The 26,548-nt window shown below is 40.5% G+C and overlaps 1 protein-coding gene across 2 annotated transcripts in view; it reads right to left on the bottom strand.

Annotated features, from left to right (window-relative positions):
* The window catches only part of Lpcat2 (lysophosphatidylcholine acyltransferase 2), a 63,332-nt gene that overhangs the window by 32,761 nt on the left and 4,023 nt on the right, over positions 1 to 26,548 (bottom strand). For both annotated transcript variants that reach the window (XM_031340859.1, XM_031340860.1), the window contains exons 2-9: positions 22,924 to 23,063; positions 17,925 to 18,142; positions 16,538 to 16,650; positions 14,642 to 14,702; positions 13,481 to 13,539; positions 12,171 to 12,205; positions 8,310 to 8,364; positions 824 to 906 (exon numbers count right to left, since the gene is read on the bottom strand). In XM_031340859.1, coding sequence (XP_031196719.1) covers positions 824 to 906; positions 8,310 to 8,364; positions 12,171 to 12,205; positions 13,481 to 13,539; positions 14,642 to 14,702; positions 16,538 to 16,650; positions 17,925 to 18,142; positions 22,924 to 23,063 — 764 coding nt within the window. The remainder of the gene's footprint in view (positions 1 to 823; positions 907 to 8,309; positions 8,365 to 12,170; positions 12,206 to 13,480; positions 13,540 to 14,641; positions 14,703 to 16,537; positions 16,651 to 17,924; positions 18,143 to 22,923; positions 23,064 to 26,548) is intronic.

Genomic DNA, 26,548 nt, shown 5'->3' with positions numbered 1-26,548 from the left:
AAAAAAAAAATCCTCCCACCAAAAAGAAAAGAAAAGATGGGGAAAATGCACTACAGACTTGCCTGTGGCAAATCGCATGGAAGCATTTTCTCAGTTGAGAATCCCTCTTCTCAAATATTCTAGTTTGTGTCAAGTTAATACAGAACTAGCCAGGACAAAGTCAAATTCAGAGTTTGTATTGAGTTCTTACTAAGGAGGGGGGGGGGTGAGAGGGTGGGGGGGAGGGGAGATCTGTGGAGGTGGCACCTGGGAAAGGGAATACCCCAGAGGGCCCTGAGGCTGCCTGGGTGGTTGCTCAGCATACTGCATTCTTTCCTTATAGGCTGGGTGATTTATCTAAACAAAATACTGGCCAGTAAAAACTCCCTTAAGTGCGGGAAATATCCGCCTTCTGCTGTTGCGGTTTCTAAACTCTGCTCCAGCCATCCTTCCAGGGGGGCAACTGTTTTCCTTTTCTGTACATCCTTTCTATAAGCAAGCCTCTTCCTTTTGTATGCTGTGACCTTTAATGCCTTTGGAATACCTGGCCTTGGGTAGCACAGGGAATAAGAAAAGCGGTGCCTAGGACCACCCAAGGCTCTGCAGTGAGCTGCGGAAGACACTGGCTGCTCTTTCTACCTGAGACACACTTTTATTTTGAGGTTTGAGGCACCTGGGAAGCATCTGTAGATTATTTCACTGCCTGTGTCCCCCAGCAGACCATTTTACCTACCAAATGAGTTGGCAAAAGAGAACCACAAAGGGTGTGGGTGGCGTTAAGCTATAGTAAATGACATTTACCATTCATTTCATTATCAGCTGGAAATCTCCAGGACATACTTACTCTGCCATTAAGTTCCGGACTCTACTGGCAAAAAGGACAGGATCATTCTTCTCTTCCTCACTCGGTACTTGCACAGGCATAAACTGAAAGACAAACATCTTTCCCTAGCAATCCTTGGGCCCAAGACAGTAAACTTTAAATACATTAAATGACCAATTAGCACACCTCAATTGTGGTCTTCCTGGAGCTCATGTTACATGTCATGGAATGGGCTTGGACCTAGGACATGGAAGCCTGGCAGGGTTGACTCCCCAACTCTCAAAAGATAGCCATGGTCACCTACTAGCTTCACCCCATGCTACTGAAGAGAGCTGAAGCCTTCAGTGCTGGAATTTACAACACAGCAGTGCCTAACATCGCCCCCTCAGAGCTAGACTCTCCTCATCTCCATTTTATGTGGAAATGGCCTCCCCTCATCCTGTCTTTCTTTAAAAAAAAAAAAACAAACAAAAAACAAAACAAAACAAAACCCTTTTATAGTATTATCTGTTCTACCCATTTCAATGTCAACTACATTTTAGTTATTTGATTGAAAATGATTTTGCTTTGTTTTGTTGTTTTTTCCTACCTAAAAAAATTAAATTTCAGAACTGGTTTTCTAGCTTTTTGTCTGTCATTTTTTTTCTTTCTTCTCTTCTGTTCTTTTTTGTTTTTTCATTTTGAACTTGACCTTACTCTTTACCTAACATTGACACCAATTTGTACTTTCCTCAATTTCTTTAAATTCATGCGTGTGTGTGTGTGTGTGTGTGTGTGTGTGTGTGTGTATGTGTATGTGTGTGTATGCACGAGTTATGTGGTGTATGTGCTCATATGTGCACATGTGTGTGGAGGCCAGAGGTCAAAATCAGGAGGTCTTCCTCTACTGCTTTCCACTTTCCTTGTCTCTCACTAAACCCAGAACTCACTGTCCGTCTACACTGTCTGGCTGAAGAGCCACAGGTGTCTGCTTCTATACCCGCTCCCTCTTACCAACGCTAGAGTTAGGAGGTGCTCATGCCGGGAAGTAGACAGTTCATCCACTCTCCTCAATCCTTTTAATTTATGGTTTTCTAACACCAAGAAGGCTTTAATTCCATATTCAATATATTCTGTCAGCAGTTACAGTATTCTGGACAAGGTTATTAGGACTCTCTTCTCTAAAGAAGATCCACATCTTAATAAGCTAGATCAACACATCATTTTAATCCCTTATGTTAAATATGATTATACATGGGTTTGAAATCTTAGCCCAACTACCCAATGTTACAAAAGTCACATGGCCCAGGCTCAACCGGAGGCTGGCCAGACTTTAGTTTCTCCTACTGAATCATTTCTTCTTGGAGCATTAGAACAAGGAGCAGGAAATTATTAATTTTGAGTGAGGCGGGTGGCAGACAGGGAGAAGGTCCACGCCAAAGTGCTAATGCTGTAGAGAACATTCTATAGAAAATCTGATCCTTGATCATGGAAAAGTGCCATCCATTTTATCTCTACTTGCTTACTGAAATATGTTTCTGAGTCAGGGACCATGCTATATGGTTCATAGGTGCCATTTCACTAATTTTCCTACTAATATCATAAAGAATTACAATGTATAAAGATGAAATGACTCAAATATTGATCGAGAATGGGCCTCTCATGTGTCAGTCAGTGCACCAAGCCCTGAAGATTTGGCACTGAAGTTCCTCCCCAACAGGAAACTACGTGATGAGCTAAATCAGCCAACAAGAGCCACTACTTTGTGCTGGATACCTTATAATAGGGGTGTTACAGATGGCTCTGTCAGTTCTGAGGCAAACCCTACCATTTGAAATGAAATGTTAGCCCTTTAACTTACAATAAAAATATGGCTTAAAAGACTAACAACATAGCCAAGTTCACACAAAAATGGCAGGCTAGAACTTAAAAGAAAAAATATATTTGTCCAAAGAAATACCTTTTTTTTTTTCAGATGGACGTATATTCGAATATGGTAAAGCATGCTATGAATCTTAGGATATTGGTGACTCAGATGAAGTTTGAACAAAGCAGTGGGACAAGACAAGGCCTATGGTTCCTTTGTTTGCTTTACTTAATGGATTGGTGTTTTGCCTGCATATATGACTATTCACCATATGCACGCATTGAGCATTGAAGTCAGAAGAGGGTATGAGCCACCAAACAGGAGGGGGTAAGTGAACCCAGATTTTATGGGAAAGAAACCAGTGCCTTTAACTGCTGATCCATTTCTCCACCACAAGGTCTGAGTTTGAGCAATAACTTGGGTGCGGCTGGGTACCAGAAAGGAAGACATTGGGAGGAGAGAATGAAGGGCCTGGAAGATTCTGTAATGGCCCCAGGAGAGACATTGGGACAGTGAATGGGTGGAATGAAGATACAGAGCATGATGGGATACAAGAGACATTTCAAAGATAAATATAAAGGGCTTGCAGAACAAGGTGCTGTGGGCCATTTTACGCTGCATTTTTATCTTATTAACTTTACAAGGAAGCAACAGCATGTTGGAGAAGAGCCCTACTGTGTGACCCAGAGAAAGACGTTTAGCCTTTTGGGCTTCAGGTTCTTCTGCCAAATGAGCAACTTAGACTCTATAATCTCTTAAGGTCTTTTCTGATCAGAAGTCTCTACTGAGCATCTTTATGGTGGAAAAACCAACCAAGCCACCAGAGGTCTCCACATCACTTAATATATCTAGAACAACAAGCTGCAAATCAGTTACTGAAACTTCCCTCAGTCCTAACATAGTAAATTTATTATACTTGCATGGTATGAAATTCAAAGAATAGCAAAAAAATCAATGTTCATTAAATTTCTAACAAAACAATATAAGGGGATAAGAAGGTTTTTAAATTGCCAGACAATTCTTCTGGTTTTTAAAAAAGCCAATGGCAGTTTACTTTGAACTCCAGAAAACAGGCAGGCAGCTGTGAGAACTCATCCCCTGTTCTACTGAATCTGCCTCTGGCCCTAAAGCGCTTGCTCCCCTCCCTGCCTAAATATTCTCCGGATTTCATCATGCTGTACTTTGTCTCACAGCCTGTCCCTGTTAAAGATCTGCTGTCCTGTTTCGCAGCCCTTGTGCTTTGTCTCTTACAGTCCCCACGTCTTCTCAAGCCTTAAACCGTACACAAGACTCAGGGAAAACTTGGTGCATTAGCCATGTATATCCAATAACCAGGACCACGCCTGCCACTGACACTGAACACCTGTAAAACTCGTTTGCTCATTGTTTCGTAACCCCACCAAGCACATCTTACCAACTGTTGCCTAAGAAGTGGAAGACGGCTAACTGCTGGCACTAGGACCATCTTACTTTTCTTTTTTGTCTGAGAAAGCAAAACCACTGTTAGGTCAATGCTAACAAATGTGACGCCACAGTTCTTATGATCCCTTTCCTAAAGCTTCAGAGAGAAAAATGGAAAACGAGCCAAGACTGTTATCAGCATCAGTTGGTGCTTCCTTCCCAAGGGAAGAGTGCTGCCAGATGAGGTAGGATGTAAAAGTTAATGCTTAATGAACGCTTACCACATAAGTCGCCTTATTAAATTTCACATCCCCATAAAAAGGTGTTATTATCCTCATTCACCAGTGAGAACATAGATTTAGAGAGGCTGAAGTAATTTTCACACATATAGGCAGGTAGTAATAGGGGAAATACGATGCTTTTTATAACGCTCATGTCTAGTAATACTTAGAAATTCCAGAATTTTGTCAAGTTCCAGAACAAAGTTGCTTTGCCAGGATAAGCCTACCTGTAGCTGGTGTGTATTTAAGTAAAGATGTGAAGTTGGGGTTTTCTAAAAGGTTTTAGATTCAAAATTATAAATAGTTTTAAGGTCTTTGGATATTTAAATAAATTATTCAAGCATACGGGTATGTGCAGCCAGACAGTGTGTTCAGCAATGGGCCAAGTATACAATGATGATCCTGTGAAGTCAGTCGCAATGGAGATGTTCATACATGTTTTTAGATGTACTTCTCATTGTATCATAACAGCCTGCAGTATTTAAAATAGTAAGATGCTGAACAGGTTTGCAACAGGCTCTACCACACCACACAGCCTACAGAGCCTCTGTGTGGAGAGGCCTTTTTGTCTAGGTTTGTACAAGTACAGTCTAGAATGTTTACAGAAACATGCATTCCTATGAATATACCAGCTGTTATATAATACATGACGGCATTTGGCCTTCCCCTAAGCAATCGATCTTTTGAAGACATAAGAATGTTATATAATATATAATAATCATCATCACAATTCATCCAAGTTCACTTTTAAAAGTGTAAACCTAATACCATATAGTCTTGAGTAGTAAGTCTTGGTTTAGGTTTACTCAAAGTTGAAGGTGTTTTAATAGCATGTTTACAACAATGACTTGGAATCAGAAAGAAAAGATTTTCATCATTTTTTTAAGAGAGAGAGAGAGAGAGAGAGAGAGAGAGAGAGAGAGAGAGAGAGAGAGAGAGTTGCTCACCCAGACACTTACAATTCCAGGGACAAATGACCACCAAGCAAGCTTCCTGTGGGGCAGCTCAGCTCTGCCACTGAAGTTACAGAGAAGCCTGAGTCTCAGTAGCAAGGCCCAGATTATTAGGCTGTGCTAGGGCGTGGCCACGCTTACTGCCTGAGAGGCTGCTAGGCTGCCTTTCTGAGTTATTTTCAAACAGTGGAGAACTAAAATATTTAAGTGTCATGAAGCTACTAGACCCAGGCATGGTGGTATACATCTTTAATCTTAGCTACTTGGAGGCAGGAGAGTTTTAAGTTTGAGGCCCATCTGGGCAGCTCAGCAATATTCGAGATATATGTAATTCCATGTTATAACCCTTGTCTAGCTTGTGTGAAACCCTGCATGAAATTCCTAGTTCCATAAAAGAAAAGAAAATGAGTAAAGTAGCGAAGAGCTCCATGGGAGAAAGAACTGTAAATCCAAAATAAATAGAACAAGTCTAAGAATACTAAACTTAAAAGTCAATAAATTCCAGTTCTGCACCACAATCCAAATACATCAGCTCAACGCCCTACTGATTCAGCTACGCTCAACAAGGCTGAGCATCACTTTGTGAAGTTGTGGGACAGAGAATACATCCTTTCCTTTGCCAGAGGGAGAATGCAAATACTGTAATTACTTTCTTGCTTTTCTTTGACACGGAAAGGAAATGTGGCAAGAGCAGTCAGAGGACAAGATGAGGAACTTATGGACCCTGATGTAACCCAGTTTCATCACTGACATGAATGCAAGGCAGGAAAGTCTGGGGCTGTATGAGTTCACATCTGCAGCTGGCTCTTGACTAGAGAACGGTCGATTTAGAGGAAAGAGTAACAGATGATGAGAGGTGTGTGTGTGTGTGTGTGTGTGTGTGTGATGTGTGTTTATGTGTATATGGTGTGCATGTGTGATGTGTGCTTATGTGTATATGGTATGTGTGTGTATGTGTGGTTTGTGTACCGTGTATGTATGTGGTGGTAGTGTGTGTGTGTGTGTGTGTGTGAGATGTGTATTGTATGTGTGATGTATGTACAGTGTGCGTGTATATGGTGTGTGTACGGTGTGTGTGTATGTGCTGTGTGTATGGTGTGTGTGTATGATTTGTGTGGTCTCTGTGTGTGTATGTAGTATATATGTGTATAGTGTGCGTATGTGTATGTATATATAGTATGTATGTGATAAGTGTATGGTCTGTGTGTATGTATATGTGTGTAGGTGTATGTATGTGGTATGTGTGTGTATATGGTGTGTGGTGTGTGCATGGTGTGTGTATGTGTGTGTATGTGTGTACGATGTGTGTACGGTATGTGTATGGTGTGTGTGTGTGTGTGTGTATGGTGTGTAGTGTGTGTATGTATAGTGTGTGGTGTATGTATGGTGTATGGTGTGTGTATGCGTGTGTATGTGTGTATGGTGTGTATATGGTATGTGTATGGTGTGTGTGTGTGTGTGTGTGTGTGTGTGTGTGTGTGTATGTGTGTTATAGCTTCCAAGTCTGCAGAGGAGATAACAAGGTTGTTTTAAGTATAGGTTGGTTGATTTCCTTTAGAAAAAGAAACTAGAGCTAGACCACATAAGCAGTTACTAAAGAAGAGACAGCAGTGCTCAGGGCACTTAGGGACAAGAGTGTGAACTTGCCCCAAATGTTCTCTGTGCACAGTTTTGTGTTCTAACCTCAAAGGCTCTGAAAAGACAAGACCCCTAGTTTACTGTATTTGCCTTAGTGTTTGCTGAACGTTGCGGGACACAGATTAGCTCTTTCCCTCCACAGAAACAACTGGGATTATCCCAAGAGTAAGTGCTCTGCTCCACTTTATGACTATGCTGACAGGTGCTTTAAAAGTGCATAGGTACACAGTGACACCCATAAAGAGGTATCTTCAAAGTACCTGGATAGCACACAGATCTCCAAAGAGTTCACAAAAACTTAAACTCCTTCTGAAGTCTAATCCACTCTTGTGTATCACTTGGGATTCCCACTTACCTATGAATAGTTAAACAGTCAAGTTATCCAGCAAGGGAAAATAGCATTTTAAATGCCACAGTCCTGCCACTTAGAGCACAAGCCTCCACTCAGAATTCTGCAGTACATATAAAAGTATAAGATTGTCTTTCTTTGAGAATAATTTTATTTATTTTTATTTTGTGTGTGTGAGTGTTCCTGCCTGCATGTATGCTGATACTACAAATTGCAGTGCTTGCAGAGGTCAGAAGAGGGCAGTGGATAACCTGAAACTGGAGTTATGGACAGCTGTGAGCTGCCATGTGGGTACTAGGAATCACATCCTGATCCTCTAGAAGAGCAGCCAGTGCTCTTAACCTCTGTGCCATCTCTCCAGCCCCGATTTCCATTGCCTAACCCGGAGATGCAACTGGACCATCCAGGCTAGAGTGTCAGATGTCAATACTGTAACCTTCAGTAGGGACTTGAGGGTCTCACTCACTATCCAGAACCAATTCTTAGGGTCTTTAAATTTGGATCCAAATTTTGCAAAGGTTCTAGTCATTTACTCATTCACCATCTGCTCCTGAAACTCAAAGCCTACCCTGTGAATGAGGACACAAGCCACACAAAACTCCCGAGAGGTCCCTAGATGCAAAAGTACACTGAGAGACTGGTTTCTATGGCTGGTTTCTCTTGTTCACATCCCAAGTATTACCTCTCAGCTTTCATACAACTCGTCTTCGAGGAAGCTGGCTCCGCCAGCCAGCACTGCTCTTTTGGTTGGGTGTGAGACATTCAATTAGGCATGGGCCAGTATTAACATGCACAAGGGTGGGAGAGGGAAAGCACATTTTACCTGCCCGAGTGATTAGCATGTTGGGGGGGGCATCTCAGAATTTACAAGTGCTTGCTGGCTTGATTCCAGGAGCTAAATCTCACAGCGGGGACTTAGAAACTGAATAGATAAGACTGGGGTAACTTGAAAGGTGCTGGACTGCAGCCTCTAAGCTAGGATTCAGGGTTAGAGCAGAGGCTGCATCTTAAGCCCCAAGGCTACCTCTGAAAGGCTTACCTCAATTTCCACCTTGGTGAAGAGTTGACAGAAAGTGAGCACACACAGCTGGATGCTGAAAAAGAGAAGAGACAAGCCTATTCTCTCTTGCACACCAATACAAGTGCAGTCTGTCCTTCACACACAGGAACTCCCACATCATGCTACAGATATATTTTGGATTTAGATATGCTACATTCAAGCCACAGCTCCTCTCTGGGTTTAGACAACTACTCTTGTGATTGAAGAACTAAATCAGCAAATGCAATCACTATGTTGTGTTAGTGAGTGTGAACTAGAGCTCAAATAGATCAAACCTCAAATGTATAGTTTCCTTGATAGCATACAATCACAGGCCTAAGTCTCTATAGAAAGTATCCAAAGTCTACTTTAAGAAACACAAATATGCATGGGAGACAGGGCTCAATGGTTAAGAGCACTGGCTGCTCTTCCAGAGAACCCATGTTCAGTTTCCAGCAACCACATGGCAGCCCATTCCTGTCTGTAACTCCAGTTCCAGCACTCCTTGAACATTAGGCATGCATGTAGGGCACAGACATACATGTGGGTAAAACATACATACACATAAAATAAAAATAAATAGATCTGGGGCTGAAAAGGTGGCTCAGTGGTTAAGAGCACTGACTGTTCTTCCAGAGGTCCTGAGTTCAATTCCCAGCAACCACATGGTGGCTCACAACCATCTGTAATGGGATCATGCCTTTTGGTATGTCTGAAGAAAGTAACAGTATACTCATATAAATAAAATAAAATAAATAAATCTTTAAAAACAATTTTAAAAGATCTAAAATAAAAATTTAAAGGTACACAAATGTGTTTACAGAAAAACTCCTAAGTAGGACATCATATTTCTAAATTCTTCAGGTAACAGCTTTTAAAAAGTTAATGGGATTTTTCCTTAGAATTACAAATTTTATCAAAGCTATCTCAGTAACAAAGCTTGAACTATGGAAAAATATCCCCAAAACTTCAACATTTCATTGTAATTCTAGATAAAGGCCTTCTGTAAGTGGCTGACCAACCCATTAAAGACAGTTTTTGAGACAAATGTCATGCCTCATGGCTTTCCAGGATGAATTTAGACTCTAAGCCAGATTTCTGTAGGATTTTCAGTTTAGCCTCTTCTAACAATTGACCCAGAACTCAGGCACAGTGAATTAGACCATATGTTTAAGAAAGCAACCAGTTAAGCTTTCATTTATATGTGTGTGTGCTATTAAGAAATTAAAGAATGTGTTACCTGTAAAAGTGATCTGAACTGAGGCTTCCTTAAGTTAGGGATTTCACCAAGGAATGCTGGCTCTACATGGAGGGAAAGAGCACTCAGTGCCTTCAGCTCCAGTGGATAAACCTGAGGCTACACAGACAGCTCGGTGCAAATCCAGTGAGTTCACGAAACAAGCAAATGGACATGAATGTGGGAAAGGGGGCTTTTCAGGAGAAGGGCAGGTTGACGGGGTGCTGGGAAGGAGAGAAGAGGATATGACATACCCAGAATGCATCAGAGAATGCATCGTGTGTGAAATAGCCTAAGAACAAATTTAATAAACTTCATTTTTTTTTTTTAGGAAAAAAAAGGAATTGGGGAGTTAGATTTAGGATTTGTTAGAGTTAATTATGATATAAAACTGTGATTGTTTCTAAGCCTTCCCTCAGAAAAAAAGGAAGACATTTTACTACATATAAGCTCCAAGCCACACCAACCCCCCTTAACCACTGTCAAGTGAACTATCTTAAATTTTTCCTATTATTACACTATGTGTTTGACTGTTTTGGCTGCATGTATATCTGTGTACAATGTGTGCGCAGCATCCACAGAGACCAGAAGAGGTCATCAAATGCCCTGAAACTGGAGATACAGCCGATTGTGAGATGTCCTGTTGGCACTTGGGTCCCTCTGCAAGAATAGCCAGTGATCTTAACCACGAAGCCATCTCTCCAGCTTAAGTGAACTACTTCCAACCATTTACATAGGGCCTTGGGATCAAGTGTTTGGGCAGATAGATATATATTTATTTTTTAAAGTATGAAGGTTGAACATAACATCTCACTAAGCATGCCTTGTCCACACTACAGAGAACACTTCTTAGAAAACCACCTTCCATAGCTCTGTCCCTTCTAAGCTTACTCCCTCCACTGGGATACCTGCGCTGGGGAAATATCTCTGCTTTGGTGAAAAAGCAACTTAGAATATAGCTTTGAGAGTAAGAGGCACAGTGCTAGCAGGAGCACTCAGTGGGCCAGAAGACAAGTGGCAGTAGGACTTGCCGTAGACAAGGGCCATGTCCATTTGCACAAAACAAATTTGTGCTTTTGAAAATCTGTGTCTCTAATTCATGAGGCATCTTTGACACAAAACATCTTTTCCTCCCCAAAATTTACTTTCTGATTTCATTTTTCCCTTTATTACACATTCCCCAGAGTGGAAGGCAGTATTCTGAAAGTCCTCTGTGTTCTTCCCCTAACTCAGCTTCCAGTTAGCTTTCTTCTATTTGACCTTCACAACCACCCAGACTGCTGTGTAACAAAGCCATACAGATCAGCAAGCTCAAAGCCATGCTCGCCACAAGACACCTAGCCTGGAAGACACCAAGGAATACCACACATTAGAAGATATAAATCGGTAGCCAGTGAAATTCCAGCCACTGTGTTTCTGAGATGATCAAATACTACGTGTCTCTCTACATTTTTTTTTTGTTGTTGTTGTGCAAAAGTTAAAAAACTCAGAATTTAACATCAGTAGCAGCATGAAACACCCAGCTAGTCTGAGGAGTCAATTGATCCCTTAAAAAAAAATTGAACATAACATATTGCCTACAGCTCCTTCACTGTCGTATTCTTTGTTTCTAACATTATCTGCTTAATTAACTCCACCTACAGGAACTGAAGGCTGAAGCTCCAAAGGAACGTATGTGTTCTCTATGATAACTTCTATTTAACTGCCCCATGAGCTACCTTTCCTAATTCAAATTTATTATCTCAGAGAAATTTCTGCACCCACACACAAAAAGAGGAATATATACTGTCTTTTCTCCCAGACCTTTCAAAGCTTAAGAGATTGTGCCAACACTATGTAGAGAAGCCATGGTATGCTAGAATGGGTTGATGGCAGCCTCCTAAATACCTCCACTGGATTTGAGCTCCCTGTTAATGTTAACATTGTCAAAAACTGGGTAAGGCCCCTGGGAAGATTTTCAAATCCCTATTTGCATATGGTTCTTGCTGAAATTTAAGGAGGCTCAAACTTTTCTTGCAGGAGCCAGTCAAAAGATCTTGGAAGAAAGCTGCATTCTCCAGTAGCCCGTTCTTATAAAAGGCCTGTTTCGCTTCAGCTTGTTCGATGGTGAGAACATCCCTCACCTCTCTAAAAGCTCTAGAAACCGCTGACCCCTGTGCTTTCAAGATCTAACATCATGGAGCAGTAGTCCTGGGCAGCCACTTCCTTAACACAACAGCCACAGCACAGCAGTTTCAGGTCCTGAAACTCAAGTGATCTGAACTGCTCAAACCGGCCTCATAAAGTCTGAGCAGACGGACTACATGATGTGAAACCTACAGTGGGAATGAGGCCCCAAGATCCAAGCTAAGCAGGATGTAAGCCAGGGCCCTGTAGTGTTCCTTACAAACTGACAGATAGCCAGTATTCTGAAAATGATGTTTACTGGACATTAATCTCACTGGGTGTTTAGTGGGCAAGAAGGTGATTATCCGCAGAGATATGGTTAAAAAAAGTTTCAAGACTGGTTGACAATGGATAGTTTCTAGACAAACAAGATTTTGCTTTTGAAGAAGGAATAAGTTATATTTCTTTTCTTCATTAAGATAATTTGGATGAAGTATTAAACTATGTAAGTGACTTACAATGTATATCCTTGCCATGTCCAGGTCACAGTATCCTGAAACAGAAGTAATCAAACTGTTAGACTAGACTGGTAGGGATACCTGTAATCTCAGGTGATGAGAGGTGGAGGCAAGAGATCAGGAGTTCAAGCCCAGTTTTAGCTACAACCATGAGTTCAAGGCCAACAGAGCTATATATATGAGACCTAGTCTCGAAAAAGAAACAACACAAACAAGAAATTTAAATAACAACCAAATAAAGTTCATCTTTGTTTAATGTTAGGACTCATGAAGACTTTTTCTAGAGTAAAAAGCAACACATTAAAGACTAAAATAAGCTTGTAATTATTAAATAACATGAATTAATGCGAAAACTCATTGATTACACCAATTACATAGCTGCTCAGAGATCATTCCCCACCCCTACCTATTTTTTGGAACAACTGGTTCTGAATTTAAAATATTGTATATGTTCATTTATTTTTTCCTCAAACAAGCATATCTAGAAAATCTAACATGCATGTAATATATATAATTTACCAGTTATCAAAAATGATTATTTGGAAAAAACAAAGTAGTACACAATGAAAGAATTTTAATAGATGAAGATTTAAATACACAGACAGAGGCCTGTGTAGAAGTTTGATAGATTCTGATTCCTTTTTGACTGCAGATATTTAAGTTGAGAAGCCAGCCATTAGATAGAAAGCTGAACAGGCCTAGAGCTCATAATCTTTCCGAGGGTGAGTAACAGCTACACCCTCCTTTATAGCCCTCTGCTAAGGCCATCTCGGGATGAAGCCCAGCGTCTGGAGAAAGGCAGCGTAGTTTATGTATAGAGGATAAGAGTGTGACCAGCCGATGCACAAGACACTGCTTCCTGGGGCAGCCTTGGACTCTAGAGAAGATGTGGAGTTCTCTACGACAGTTTCTACACCAATTGTCATCAGCCAGTATACTCCACCTGTTCTTACTGCCTCCCCCAAGTTTATACTCCGCTTCCGGCCTTTCTACTACCAGTCACCTCTGTATCTGGAAAAGTGTCCTTGTCATCTCCACGAGAATCATACATTTCTACTGTCCACTCTAATCAGAGCCTAAGTCTGAGGCTCCCCTGTCCATCATAGAGATGGCAGAATAGGGACTACGTAATGCCTTCCTGAAGCTAAGTTATACAGAATGATGTTTAGTACTGGTATCACATTTTAAAATGCTGGCGACAGATGGCATTCATCTGCTCAATTGCTTCCTCCATTTAGCCTTTTATCAATGAGATATTTAAAAGGGTCCTAGAAAATAAGCTATTTGGAATACAGGATTCCTTCCCTTACCAGCTTGTTGGGATATCTGAGGAGGACGGGCTGCACTGGAGCTCCTGGGATGAAGGCTCCTAGAACCACATCGAAATTGTATAACAAGGTTTGCATATGAACAAGAGGTCTATCATAATCAAATAGTATAAATACACTGATTGCTTGAGAGTAGACAAAACAGGCCATGCTGAAGTATTTACAAGTTATTACAAGTAAGTTATTACTCACGAGTTAAAGTAAGACTTAAACAAAACATTAAATGCTGTGCCTCACTCACTTAAGCACATATTTATTTATTCACTGTCTTCTTTGATAAAGAAAATTAACGACATTTATTTCAAAACGATTCTTTAGTATATACGTATAATTTCACCTTTTATTTATTTTTATTTTGGAGATGGTTTTCATTTCCCAAATACATACTATCCAACAATTAAAAAAAAAAAGTAATGACGAAAGTTGAGGCAAACAAATAATAACTAAAATGCTTGAAGCAAAGCTGTCATACTGGCCTGAAGTGAGCCACGCCTTTGTGCAAAGCACACTAGCAGCCAACAAGGAGTCTGAACTATTACAAATGAAAATGAAAGGCGCATTCATGGCCACCTTCCTAGCATTTAAAAACAAAACAAAACAAAAAAAAGGAGTGAACTCTAGAAGGCATGTAAAAGTATGAATGATATATTAAGGTGGGTTGTCTACTTCTTGTCAGAAGACCCCAGATATCTATGAGGTTCCTTGAAGGAAAAAGGGAACTGTCAGTGATCTCCAAGCATGCCCACACACAGATACACACAGACGACACAGACACACAGATGCATGCCTAGACACATACACAGAGACACAGACAGACACATCCATACAGACACATCCATAGATTCACACAGGCAGACGAACACAGACACACAAGCACATACACAGATATAGGAAGATTAACGTGGACACACACACACACACACACACACACACACACACACACTCCCCTAAAAGGGAAAGGCTACATCAAAAAAGAGAGCAAAGAAGTAAATAGGCATAAATTCTGTGGAATCCTAGCATCAGAAAGATTTTATCAGAGAACACCCGCCAGGAGCAAACGAATCGTACTGTGCTTTACAAATGGAGTCATTTGAGAAGTCTCCCATGCTATATTGTTACAATACATAATTTAATTTATCTCACCTGGTTTAAAAGTAATCAAACAGGAGCGATTAGTACAAGTACCTTCTGGGAAAACTAGTATCTTGGGAGAAAAGGAATAAATTTAATATTTCAGTCTAATTAATAGATTACCTCATTATTCTCCTATGACTTCAACAACACTGCTAATGCTTCAAAAAATAAAAATGAAAGGAGAGTCTGACTCTTGATCTGAGTAAAAGCGGGCTCAGGCTGTTCTAAACATTCCTTTAAAAGAAGTGGAGTTCTTTTTTTTTTTTTAAAGTGTGGTTTGACCAGTATGATAATTAGAAAAAGATAAAGGCTTTGAATAAATAGTATTCTTAATTTATAGAATATGCTGTTCAAATATTTCTTTTACATTTCTCAATGCTTTTATTAATAATCTAAGTAAATTTAAAAGAAGACATAAAGCAAGGTAATACCCTCAGCCAAAATAAATCTTGCTATAGTTTCCTCATTAAATGCTATTTACTCCCAATATGGAGTTCAGGGATGCCTTGAGAACAGAGGGAATCTTGGGGTGCCTTCTGCACAGTTGCCTTAGTTATCATGTGGCATATACTTCCTTAGTTATCATGTGGCATATACTTCACGGCTTGTTCTGTTTTTCCTGGGGAAACATTTTAGCTGTTAATGTGCTACTTGATCTTTTCTCTGAGAAACACATATGAACACTGGGAACATCTCCATTAATTAAGACCTAAGCTTGGTTTTCTGAAGCTTTTAAAATTTAGTCAAGAGTTAAGTTCTAAGGATAGAAAATCAAATCAAATCAAATCCCTGTACTCAAAGCAGTGAGTAAATATATGATCTATCATAATTAGAGAGGGGAAACATTGGCTCCAACCATGAAAACAGGAATTAACGAGTAGGCATAATTCCATCCCCTAATTGATAAAATGGGTTTCCTGTGACAGCCAGACACAACGGCCAGCAGTTTTACTTGGTATGAATCCACAAATAGCTCATTAACAAGGACTGCTAACAAAGTGAGTCAGAGAAATCTCAGGGAGGAAGGAGCATTGAAAATAGCCTAGCAGCTCCAAGGTTTGAATCGTGTCCACAGTCTCCTCCCCTCCGCGTGGCTGTCAGTCAGGCCTTGAGGGGGGTACCAAACCAGACCACATTACCCCTGGACAGAGAAAAAGTTCTGCAAAATGAGAAAAACGAGCTGCAACCTGCCTCCTTGTTATCTTTTGCCTACTAATCCTAGACATACTTCGTGGATCCAAAGAGAAAAACCTAACTTTTCCAAATGACACATGAGCAGTTTTTAAAGCAATCCTCCTAGACCTCAGTTTCTCAAGGTCCCAGGGTGGGTGTACTTGACCATCTATCTATGTGTTACCATAGGAGGGTCGCCTGCTATAGTATCTGTCTGCTAGTGATCTTGTTTTCATGAGAGCAAAAATAGAGAGTGTTTGTTGGATTCAACCCTGTTTTGTGTGGTACGTCCTATCCTCCTTTAACCCTAAAAGGGCACCCAGGGAAGGGAGCTGGGAGCTGGTGAAGTATAACATGGTTTTAAGGGCTATTTCGATATGCCCTTGAATGGAAAGCTCTACTTAAATATAATTCAGAAAAAAAAAATGGTACACTTAGAATATTTTCAGTCAAGTGAGTTAAATTATATAAAATATTCATTGTATTTAATAGGAATTAAAGTCAGTGTTAGAGAATCACTTTTTTTTTTTTTATGGCTCAAAGCAAACATCTGACAGATAAAGGGGGCAGAGCCCGTGGGGACTGAGTCTTCACGCTAACTGGTTTTGCTCTGCATTTGTTATGCTGCAGACACACGGCATGGTTATCTTGCTCTCTGTGGACCCACATGAGAACAACTACAGACAAACACAAGCCCTCCATCTATAAGAATGACCAGCTCCTGCCTCTTACCTGGGGCCATTCTCCTCCTGATGTCGCTCGCTTTTTTATTTCATTGATTGTGTTTTTTCGGGAATCCGGGTCAACTCGGGATACCAAAACTGGCTGCAAAGCCCGTAACAGTCCTTAGAGACAAAGAGTCATAACCGGGTCACTTTTTTTAAAGCCACCATGGCACTAGCATTGGGTAAACTGAAATGAAGTTTACAGCAAGTGAGAATGCTAGCAAAATCTAAAAGTAGAAATCTTTTTAAAACCTGGATTCAAAGTTTTCTAGTCAGCTTCTAATTTCAAATGCAGAGATGGGTATTAGTTCATTGATTCTACAGAAGTTAGTGGAAAGTGCTAGGGGGGAGGGGAGGAATGCAGGGAGGAGCAAAGATCTTTAAGCTGTCATCAGTTAAGCTGTCAATAGAGGCTTCAGAACTATCCTGTTTGATTTCAGATCATGTACATGAGTAGAGGGCGATTATGATGGATTTTAGTATAATCCTTGGAACGGGTCACCTCCTATCACATTAAAAACATTCTTCCAGTGTTCTGCAATGGAAATGTTTGGAGAAAAGCCGTGTTGCATAAAGCACAGTAAGTTGCACACTAGAGAAAAAAAAAAAAGAAGCCTCTTCACTCATTGACAAAGCTGCAAGGATTCCTATTCTTTCTCAGGGACGTGGAGGCAACACCAGGCGACTTTCACACCCATTCTCCCACGGCTCGGTGTGTGCCGTCACCTTGGGACAAGCGGGAGCAGTTACTTGGAGACCGAGTCCTCCAGGAGAGAAGGAAGCGTCTGGCAGGGAGAACACTTCACTCGCTTCATTAATTTTTATGGCAGGAAGCACTCATTGTTCCACGTCGTAATTTTCAAAGAGTTACACAAATGTCCCTCCGGGAACCGTAGGGGCACAATAATTTAGAAAGCAGAGCTGGGAGGAAAGATCTAGCACATTTATCAGCCTAAAACCAGAAAGAGAAGTTCATGAAATAGCATGTGACTAGTGGTTTTTATTTTTTTTTCCAAACTCTTTTTAAAATAATAAGCATCTTTGAAATCTGATTTTCCTCATGACACATAGGAACACAAAGCTATGACAATGCAGCGATAAGGGAAAGTCTCCTGAAAGCCCAAAAGCTAAAGATAAGGGGGAGGGGGAACCTCATTCTTTACATAGAGTAGGTCATTTAAAGAAAAGGAAAATCTTTCAAATATTTTAAAGTTTTATTTTTAACTGGCTGAAGATGTCATTCGGTGTTAGACCATTGCCTTGCATGTACAAGACCGTGAGTTTAATCCCCAGGAATGAAAGTAATAAGCATATTGAAGATGCCTGTATATGATTCTTTCATCTTAATGTCTGCACAATGACGATACTTTAGCTGCCGCCCTTCAGATACTTACTGCCAACCAGAGGGGTCTGTGCGTTCTCATTCCGTGACACCAGAGAAGGCAGCCCAGCTACTACACAGGCAATTCCGTCGAAGAACGTGGAATGAGGAGCAACGACAAAAATGGGCGCTTCCACGGGGCTTGCAACTTTTCCTTTCACGGTAACTGTAAAGCCCATGGAGAAGAACATGGCACGGCCCAGAAGCGTCAAAGCAGGCCGAGTGATCTTCCTTTGAAAGCAATGATGGAAAAGACATTTTTTTAGCCTTGCTTTACTCTAAAACACAGCAGGAAAGGAGAAACAGATCAGAGAACCTCATCTTCGTAGATGAGCGGTGGAGGGTAAGAGCTGTCAGAATTATCCGTAGCTGTCAACCTGACACATGTGGAAGGAGGCAACCTCGGCTGAGGAGATGCCTCCATCGGATGCCCTGTGGGTGAATGTGTCCGTGGGTTACTTTCTTTATCACTGATTGATGCTGAGGGACCAGCCCAGTCCACAGTGGCAGCAGTGCCTAGACTGAGTGAGAAGGGTAACGGAACATGGACCTAGGGAGCAAACCAGTTAACAATGTTCCTTCATGATCTCCTGACTCCAAGGTCCTGTCTTGAGTTCCCCTGCCTGACTTCCATGATCAGTAGATTACGACTTGGGAGTTCTGGGATGAAACAAACCCTTTCTTCTGCACATTGGGGTTGGACAGTGTTGATCGCGGCAACAGAAAGCAGATGTGAAAACAGGAGCTGAACAGGGAACTCCTCTGAACTGACGGACTGTTCTAAATGCTTTGTGTATATTTTTAAGTCTCAGCCTATCCTTGTGAAAATGCATATTATTACCACCCTCATTTTTAAAATGTGTTCTTTATGTTTAATCTATCTACTCATGTATGTCTGTAAGAATGTGTATCCAACAGTATGCACTTCGTGGTCAGAGGAAAACTTGTAGGAGTCAGGTCTTTCCTTCCACCATGCAGATCCAGGGGACTAGACTCGGGTTGCTAGGCTTGGCAGCAAGCATCTTGACCCAGTGAACCATCTTGCCAGCCCTTTTAACCTCATTATTTACATTAACTTTAATTTTATTTCTATGTATGTCTATCTGTGTGTGCCTCAGGCATATGGGTGACCAGGGAGGCCAGAAGAGGGTATTGGGACTAGAGTTCCGAGTGGCTGTCAGCTACCTGATGTTGATAGTAGGACCTGACCTCCAGTCCTCCACAAGAACAACAGACACTCTTAACCCCTGGGCCACCTCTCCTTAACCTTGTTTTGAAGAGGAGAGAAAAGAGGCACAGAGACACATAGATCATAAATGACACCATTATTCTGTAAGCTTGGAACAATCAAAGTGAATCTTCAAACTACAGCCCACAAGGAGACTATCAACATCAGTACTGGCCTCACAAAGCAGCCATCTTGGGAACAAATTCCTCTTACACAATGAAGATGCTACTGTCCACCCAAACACCTTAGACATCTCATGGGGAAGTGACTTAGGGCTAGTCCTTAGAGATAAAGCTAGTCTATAGTACTACAGCCTGCAGACATCACCAAGCACCTTGAGAAATAAGTGCACTGTTGCACTGTCATTAAACTTGGATACACAAGCAATTCCAGAAGCCTTGCTACTTACTTCTTTAAAAGGTTTTAAGATATTCTCTCATTAAAAATAATTATCTGTGCTGGTGAAATGGTTCAGCAGGTAAGTAAATGCTTTGCCATCAAGTACGATGACCTGAATTAAATACCTAGGACCCACACAGTAGACAGAGCCAACTACAACCTCTGCATGTGTTGTATACACACATATATGCACAAAATAATGGTTTAAAAAGATTACTAATATGCTGTACAAAGAACTGGGTTGAACATATAGGATGTATAAAGTTCAGTCCCTTACCTGATAAGCTTAAATAATAGGGCATCAAAAATATTCTCATAGATATTTAGATTCTTAAGCACGGAATGGATATACCTCAGTTTATGAGCAAACATAAGTTATAGAGCACCCAGACATGGGATGACTTTTACTATCCTGAAATCAGAAGAGTTGTGAGTATTCCAACCAGACCCTCAGAGACCTAGGCCCACTAATCCTCCCTTGTGGAGAGGTGAGAGCATTTACAAGCCACCAGAGCAAAGCCCTGCATGGAAGAGGCAGGCTCACTAGTAGTGCCCTTATATATCCTTCCCTCCAGGTATATAAAAAAAAAAAAAGAAAGAAAGAAATAGCTGGGGTGGAAGTGGGGTTGTCCCCATTCTTTGGCACTCCAGCTTCCTTTAAGTTGCCCATGCTTTTGAGGTAAGCCTTGTGCACCCTCCTGTAAACATCCCAGCTAAATTTACTGCTTCCTTGGGCTAGACTTGCATGGAATAATTTCTTTGGTCTGTCCTCAGTGCCCCATTGGAATGAATAGACATTTGTTCACATCTTCACTTAAAAAAAAAAAACCAAACAATACAGCTCTTCATGGAAAGTAAAGTAAAATGTATGCAGTCATCCCTCAGTAATTGTGGAGAAAAAGCTCTACACCCAGCCATTTATAAATAGCAATATCCTTGAATGCTCAAGTCTTTTATGAAATGTCCCGTAACCATGGCATAAAAGCTGTGCACGCTGTCCTGCAGACTTTCAAGCACCTCTAAAGTGCTTATAATAACTCATACCATGTAAATGATATGTAAATAGGTATATATGTTCAGTAGAGGTATTATCCTTTTGCTAAGCATTTTGATGCAGATGCAGAACACACTAATGACTATATTAGGGTCTATGAGGTATTGAAAAGAACTTTTAAAAAATGAGCTTCTAGTAAGTAGTCCTGGAGGAAGGTTCTGTGATGCTGGCCTCACAGGAATGAATCTCAGGAAACCAGAGTGCTTCCGTGGGGCACAGGAAGGGGGCAGCCTCCACCCTTAGTCTAGAGGTGAGTTCTATGCGCTACAGAGACACAAAGTACATTTCCAGGTTTCCAGACTTTATTTCTTAACTACAGTGCTGCAGCTTCTTTATAAAGACATTTCAAGAAGCCATGCCCCTTAATGACTTCTATTTAAATGTGTTTAGGGGAAAAGAGCCGTGCAAACCTGGTGGGCTGAGGTTGAACTCCAGAAGACACTTAAAAGGCAGATGCAAGGGTATGCATGTGTAAGTTGAGTACTTCTACAGAGGGTGGGAGGTAAGACAGTGAGCCGCTTAGCACTGGAATGCTGTCTCCTAGCAGAAACAAGACAGTGTGCCTCAAAACGAGGGGAAAGATGAGGATCCATCCCCCGAGTGTCCTCTGAACAACACATATGTGCTGTGGCATAGTACACACATGCACATGCATGTACACACACACACACACTTTTTAAAAAACATTAGTAGCTAAAAGTCTTGTGCTACATAACTTCAAAATTATTTGTATGAGAGGAAACAGATACGAATTTCATTGACAGCAGTAAAACTTTTCTAAAACAAAAGCAATAAAATATTGAAAAGAACACATTTCTAACTTTTTTTTTTTTTTGGTTCTGGATTCTTAAGCTATTTCTTCCCTAAATTTTTGTAAGCCAGTAAAGAAAAAACTCGGAATCAGGAATCAGGAAAAGCAACCCATAAAGTGTCTCTTTACAATGAGTACCCTTGAGTTGTAAAACAAAGAAGTATGACTTGCAAGGGTTGAGTTTTCTCTGGGGGCACTGCTAACACTTTCCCACTTCAAAACAGCTTTGTTTTTGATATTCATATTTGTTCACTGGAGCAAAAACCAAAAGCAAACTGCATACTTCTATAAAGGTTGTAGAACAGTAGCTCTCAGTGGTTTAGGAAGACATATCTACATTTGAGATTTGCATAAAAAGAACACATCCATGCCTATGAAAAAAGCAAGGGAACAAACACCATACACAATTTCTGGGAGTTCATCAACATCCTAAAATAAACAAATGGATTTTCAGCCTATTGGAATCCACAGAGTGCACACTAAGAAGGCCCATGTACACTAACTAGGTACATTATATATTATGGTAATAATTTGATCCTGCCAAACATTAGTAACTTCAACTAGTATATTTTATTTGGTTTTGGTCAATCCATTCTCTAGAACCTTCCTAATTAGATAATTCTAGAAATCCTAGAAAAGCAGTTCCATTTGCCCCAGTACTAACATTGGAAAGATGCCATTTTGAGTGATGATAAAAGTGAATGTTAACCACTAACATAATTAATAAAAATAACATAATCCATCTACTTATTGATATTCCTGCAGATCATTTCCTCAGGAGAACAAAAGCAAATGTGAATACCGTGGAAAGGCAAAAAGAAAGCCAAGCTATAATGTTCCAGAAATAACAACAGAATGTGTTAGGCTGATGGCACCAGTGTGTCACAAGGCCCAATACAAGCAACCTGAAAGGAAGAAAGGTTTGTTTTATCTCATGGCTTTAAGGGTTTCGGTTTATAACAGACAATTCCATTCTGGGGACTGCGGTGGAGCCAGTGTGGTGGCGCTTCACAACGGAGAACAAAACAGAGCAGAAGCCACTTACCTCACTGTGGACAAGAAACACATAGGAAATACACAAAGGGGGCTATCCCCCTTCCTCCCCAGAACACACTCCTAGCGACCTAATTACTCCAACTAGGCTAGGCCTTCCAAAATTTTCATCACCTCTTCAAAATGTCATCATATTATGAATCCATCAAAACACTAATCCTTTGACCAGGGCACAGCCCTCAAGACACAGTCACTCCCCAGAAGCCCATTGGCTGTCAACAAAGCTTCTAATACATGAAGCTATTGGAGACATTTCATGTTAAAACATACCACAGGGGCTCTTTCAGAACCAAAGATGAATATCCTTCACAAAAACTGTGATAATTTCTGCATAAATCAAGGCCATTTCCATGCAAGAAATAAATACAAACTGTTAAGACAGAGTAGCAGTAAGCTAAAACCATTTGTCATTGAAGAAACTTTAAAAGTTTTGACTTGTGTAATATTTGGACATAATTAGCACTGACCTCCTCCAGTCGCTTATTGGATGGGTCAGCTTTTCAGGGCAGCATGCTGTTGAAATTAAAGCAAATGGCCACGCCAGTAGCAAAATTAATCCAACCAGTAAAACACGGACTGGAAGCAGAATAATTCCAAGGAGAATCATCTGCAAATCAAAGTTGACAGAAAAAAAAAAAGATAATTAGGAAAGTTTTGGCTTCCTGCATGTACTCAAGGGTGAATTAATTAAACGTTGTCTTATATGAGACTGAGATATAAGCACACACACATACATAAGTTATGACATTTAATCTCAAAGGGCTATTTCTAGCAGAGCATGGTGGCACATATCTCTAATCCCCACATTCTCCTCCCAGGAGAAGCAGGCAAATCTATAACATCTGGCCTATGTAGTGAGTTCCGGGTCAGCCAGGGATACATCATGAGACCCTGTTTCAAAAAAAGAATTAAAAAAAAAATAAAACAACGACAACAATAACAGCAATAATAAAGGTTTAAAAAAAAAAAAGCAGTGAGAGAACCATAGGACAACTTGATCTGTGCGTCAATGAGGGGGCACAGAGGATGCTTGGAGAACAAAGGAAAGGTGAGCCTGACTTAGTAGCCAGAACAGGCTTCCTGGGAGAAAATGGTAGCCTGAGTACTCCTACAAAGGAAGCAGGTGCTCCTAGGTCTTTGTTCCTTTATACTTGAGAGACCAAGGCAGGGGGAGCAAGTTCAGGGCTACCCAAGCTACAAAATGAAGGGAACTGGGGCTTAACACCTCGGTGAGAGAGTGCTTGCCCAATATGCTCAAGCATAGGTGTGGTCCCAGCATAGCTAACCACAAAGCAAACACATGCTAGCCAGGTAAGACAGATACATTGTCAATAACTAAGCAATAAGGAACTGGGCAGAGAATACAAATTAAAAATAAGTAAGAACAAATAGTATAAGAATAAGAACAGTAAGTCATATGGGAATGCTTACTGTGTGTCAGGCACAGGCACACACTGATTCATTTAGTTCTTAAGATCTTAAGTTCATTTACATGGAAAGAACCCCATGGGGAAATAAATTAAATCACAATAAATCACAGAAGGGAAAGTAAACTTATTTAGAAAGCCTTTGCCCCTAATCCTTACACAATCCTGCCTTTTATGTGAATAGCCCTTATGTATAATACCATTTTTTTGTATAAGTTACATGATACAGACAGTGCAGTCGATCTTCTGTCTCTATTGGCCTCTGTAGGAATTTGAACATCATTACATAACTTACAAAAATGCTCCAGCTATTCTAGTTCTCTATCTGTCTTAGTTGTTGTAATTTTCAAGTAGGACATCAATTCAAGTGGTAGTGGTGTGTGGGCTCTAATGTTTTTCTTCAATATTTTTGAAGATATTTCTAGATCATCTGCATTTCCATAGAAGATTAGAATTTCTAAGTGTTCTCCCTCCCTCCCTCTCTCTCTGTGTCTCTCTCTGCCTCTCTTTTTCACAGACACACACACACAGAGAGAGAGAGAGAGCGAGAGAGAGAGAGAGAGAGAGAGAGAGAGAGAGAGAGAGAGATGTATTAGGATTTTTATTGAGATTCCAATGAATCCAGACATAATCTGGAAGGAATTGTCACACTAATAATACTGTGTTTTCCAGTTCAAAAACACACTGCATCCACTCACAAGTCAGAATTTCTCACAGCATTATTTTGTTGTTTCCAGTAGTGACCAGACATGGTTTTGGTTAAACATACTTCTCAGTATTCAACATCATTTACTGTTATTACAGATATGATTAGCTTGTTTTATTTCTTAATTGTTTGATGCTTAGTGTAAATACAAAATTGATTTAATTTCTAAATATGGTAATTATTCAAGTATCAGACTCATGTATTCATTTGTCCATTCATTCATTCATTGAGATAGGATAGCAGTATGTAAGTTAGTCACTTTGAACTTGCCATGTACACTAGTCTAGCCTTGAACTCACAGATTTCTGCCTGCTTCTGCCTCCTGAGTGTTTGAATTAAATGTGTGCACCACTTAACATGCTCGGTCTGTTTTTTACTTCTAATATAATTTGTTACAATCAGCAAACATATTCTGTAATATATCAATCTTTTGAAAATTTCAAGACTTTTCAGCCAACGATTGGGGTTGGTCTATTTTGGAAAGGCCTTGGGATATTGCAGTTGCCGGAGATGGTATCCTACAAATGACAGTTTAGTAAAGGTGGTGACCATTGCTCTTTAAGTCTTAGGCTTTAATGATCCTCTCTAGTCTGGCCTTTTCTGTCAAGTACTAAGGAATGCGTGCCAGCCGCAGAGCACGTTGCTTGCTTGCTTGCTTGCTTGCTTGCTCATTAACCCAGTTCTTTGTTACATCTAAACTGCTGCCACAGCTCCTTGGCTACACTGTCTCGAAATTTTGGCCAGCAGTTGCTCAGATGACTACAGCATATACATTTAATATATGACAATTCAGAATTAAAGCTATGCCACTTCACATGCAGCTCAGAAAATGCAGTGCAATTCTGTCCTCTCAAAACCACTTCACATGTTTTACATTAGCATATATATAAATTCGAAAAAATACTCTAGATATTTTTCACTAAGTAATCACATTTTATAGTTCTTTGATTAAATTAAGATGAAGAAAAATGAGTTTTATTTACTAATTTCCAAATATTGTTTCCAATATTCTTCATTCTTCCCTGTGTATCCATGTTTCTATCTGAGAATATGATGCCATGTTTCTACTACTGGAAGAACACTCTGTCTCTTTTTTTAAATTACCCCTACTTATTTATTTGTGTGTGCATATGTGTGTGTGTGCCTCAGCATGTATGTGAAAGTCAAGAGTCAGTTCTGTCTACTACACAGGTCCTGGGAAACCCAACTTAGGCCTCAGGCTTAGCAGCAAGAGCTTTGTTCTGCAGAGCCATCTTGTCGCTTTGTTTACTTTTGTTTGTTTGTTTGCAATGAGGGTTGAACCCAAGACCTCCAGCAGGGTGCCGCAATAGCACCAGTGAGCTATATCACCAATCCCCATTTACTGTTCGGTTTAGTTGGGTTGGGTTGGGTTGGGTTGGGTTTGGTTATTTGGGTTTTGGTTTTTGGCTTTTGAGACAGAGTCTCTCTCCACAGCCTTGGCTAACCTGGAACTCATTATGTAGAGCAAGAGATCTGTCTGCCTCTGTCTCCTGAGTCCTGGATTAAAGGTGTGCGCCACCATGCCCAGATTCATTTATCATCCCTTATATGACGTTCTTATAACAACTCTCATCATTTTTCCTTCTAAAACTATCTTCATTTTCTTTCAAATAATATTTTATATTACATTCATCTGTCTGTTTGCCTATTTTGTGTATGTGTGTACATGTATGTAGGCAAGAGCTTGTGTGATGTAGCACATGAGTGGAGGTCAAAGGGCATCTTGTGGGAGTTAGTCTTCTGTTTCCACTGGGTGGATCTTGGGAACCAACCTGGTTATCTGGTGTGATGGCAAGCATCTTTACACAAGGAGCCATCTTTCTAGCCCCCTCATTGGCTATTAATTTCTAGCCTGATTGACTTCTCTTTTTAAAGAAGTTTTGGGCCGGGCGGTGGTGGCGCACACCTTTAATCCTAGCACTTGGGAGGCGGAGGCAG

The sequence above is a fragment of the Mastomys coucha genome, unplaced genomic scaffold, assembly GCF_008632895.1.
Source record: "Mastomys coucha isolate ucsf_1 unplaced genomic scaffold, UCSF_Mcou_1 pScaffold22, whole genome shotgun sequence".
Taxonomy (NCBI): domain Eukaryota; kingdom Metazoa; phylum Chordata; class Mammalia; order Rodentia; family Muridae; genus Mastomys; species Mastomys coucha.
The sequence above is the reverse complement of the archived record's forward strand: the minus strand, read 5'-3'. Positions and strand labels throughout refer to the sequence as shown.